Genomic DNA, 2,157 nt, shown 5'->3' with positions numbered 1-2,157 from the left:
GCCCGCGAGACGCGCTGGGCTTGCCGCCTGCTGCCCACAGCCTCCGCACGTGGGCGTGGGCGACGCCGGGAAACCGACGCCAGCTGTCTGGGGGCCCCGCCTCACCCCACGGAGGGTGCACATGGATTCTGGGTCGCTGCGGCCAGCCAGGTCCACCTGCAGCTGGCCGCACCCTGCCCGCCTCCCCCTGCTGCGGAGACAGGCGTGCACGCGACTCCTCGGGCTGACACACCGACGGGCGCCGGCTCTCTGCCCTATCCCGCCCCCCTGCCGGGCTGAAGCCTAACTTCAAGTCTAGCTCTTGGCCCCCAGTTCTAGTGGCCCACAGTGAACGTGGGGTGACGCAACCCCTCTCCCTGAGGTGTCGGGGTCCAGTCTACAGGACGTCCCTCGTCTCCTTACACCTCCGTGACCTGCAGACGACACGGAGCGTCCGCCGCCACTGGAAGTGACCAGTGAGTCGTGCGAGGGCAGTGACACCGCCAAATCGCTGTTTCCAGAGAAGCGGCCGATGCAGCTCTGGGGGGGCGTCGGCCTGCGGGGGGGGGACGGCAGGACGCCGGGCAGGTGAGCTGGCAGCCAAGGGGGTGAGGGTCTTGGGGAGACGAGCCGCCTCTTCCGTTACAATAGACCCGCTAGTGTAAATGTGCTGTTCCCTGAGCGATGCGCTCTGCTCAGACACGCCCGTTTAGGCAAACAGACCCCTGGTCGCAGAAAAGAAAAATCAATTCGCTCTTTTGGGGCTCTGGGGAGCGAATTCTCTCAGTGGGGTGACGAAGTATCTGCTGACTGCTTAATAAAACCAGCAGGCGGCCTCCCTGGGGGCGCAGCACCGCAGGCTGCCGCACAGCTTCGGCGCAGTCCGACCCCCGCCTGCCGGGGGGGACCCCAGGGCTCCGCAGCCCTCCCCTGGCCGCCCGCTGCCCTCAGCAGTGCAGCTCGTCGTCTGCCTGTCCTGCTCCCCGCTCTGTGTCTCCGTAGCCTCTCACCCCCCTGCCCCTCTGGCCTGCGCCCCAGCTCTGTGCGCATAAACACATCTCTTAAAAAAATAGAAGCAGATAAAGTGCCTAACGTTTCCAGCGTCCTCGACTCAGGACCGCAAAGTGCACATCTCAGTGAGCTCCGTGTTAATTCCAAGACACGCCGCCTTCAGGGGGAAGGTCTCAGCCGCTAAAAGTACGTTCGGGCTTAAGCTAACTTGATGAGGTCTGTCGTGGGCACGTAACTCCACGCAAACTGTGTCAACAACCACTGCCTTCGGGGACCAACGTCGTACTGTTTAAATCACGGCATCGCGCCCGGGGCACCCCCGCCCCAGTACACCCCCACGGGGAGGTGAGCCTGTGCAGAAGCCTTCGAGTTACTGAAGTACACTCACCTGCTTTTCTTTATTTACTCCGGACATGAAAAGTTGCTTGTATTTGTCCTTAAAAGCAAAGTTTAGAGCTTGTGTTGGAAAGTACCGGATGACGTTTGCTAAATTGCCACGCCAAAAGCTGAAGAAACCTACAAAATAAAACCCAGCGACACACACGTGTGCTGTTGTTAGCCGACGCCCAGCCGCGAGTCCGTCCCTGTGTCCCCGGGGCCCAGTGTCAAGTGCATGGCCACATCCCGTCGGCCGCCGGCCCCGGCGACCCGTGGATGCCGGAGACCCAGGGATTGGTCGGCCACACACAGGCCCTTCCCTGCGGTCCACGGAGGCCGACCACGCGCGCACCCGCCTCGCTACCGCGGAGACGCCCCTCGGCTCTGCATGTGTCCCCGCCCGTCGGCCTGACGGTCTTCTCGGCCGGTCCCACACATCCCGGAGACCGTTTCCTTCTGCCCTGTTGCGCTTAGCATCCACCTTTCCCGCGCCGCCACAGAGCGGCACGTGGCCTGACCGCAGGCACTGGACACACAGCACACCTCCAGGGGCGTCTGTCCCGGGCTCGGGCGGTCAGTCTCCTGACTGTGGCCCAGGCGCGTGCTGGGCAGGGAGGGCTGTTTCCCTCTGAGTGCCGCGCCCGCTGGCGCCCTCGGGCTGGCCCGCCGGAGCGCAGCTGGAGGGGACCCAGCACCAGCGTGCCACGGGCCCAAGGGCAGCGCACCGGGCGGGAGGGACGCAGACCTCCGCGGGTGCCGGCCGGCGAGGGGACACCCACTCGCGCTTCC

At 64.8% G+C, this 2,157-nt stretch overlaps 1 protein-coding gene across 1 annotated transcript in view; it reads right to left on the bottom strand.

The window, feature by feature from the left end:
• HSPA4L (heat shock 70kDa protein 4-like) overlaps window positions 1-2,157 on the bottom strand; it is a 13,345-nt gene that overhangs the window by 7,604 nt on the left and 3,584 nt on the right. Inside the window, exon 5 of the mRNA XM_012734834.1 lies at window positions 414-535. Coding sequence (XP_012590288.1) covers window positions 414-535 — 122 coding nt within the window. The remainder of the gene's footprint in view (window positions 1-413; window positions 536-2,157) is intronic.

The sequence above is a fragment of the Condylura cristata genome, unplaced genomic scaffold, assembly GCF_000260355.1.
Source record: "Condylura cristata isolate star-nosed mole 26May11 unplaced genomic scaffold, ConCri1.0 scaffold00075, whole genome shotgun sequence".
Taxonomy (NCBI): Eukaryota; Metazoa; Chordata; class Mammalia; order Eulipotyphla; family Talpidae; genus Condylura; species Condylura cristata.
The sequence above is the reverse complement of the archived record's forward strand: the minus strand, read 5'-3'. Positions and strand labels throughout refer to the sequence as shown.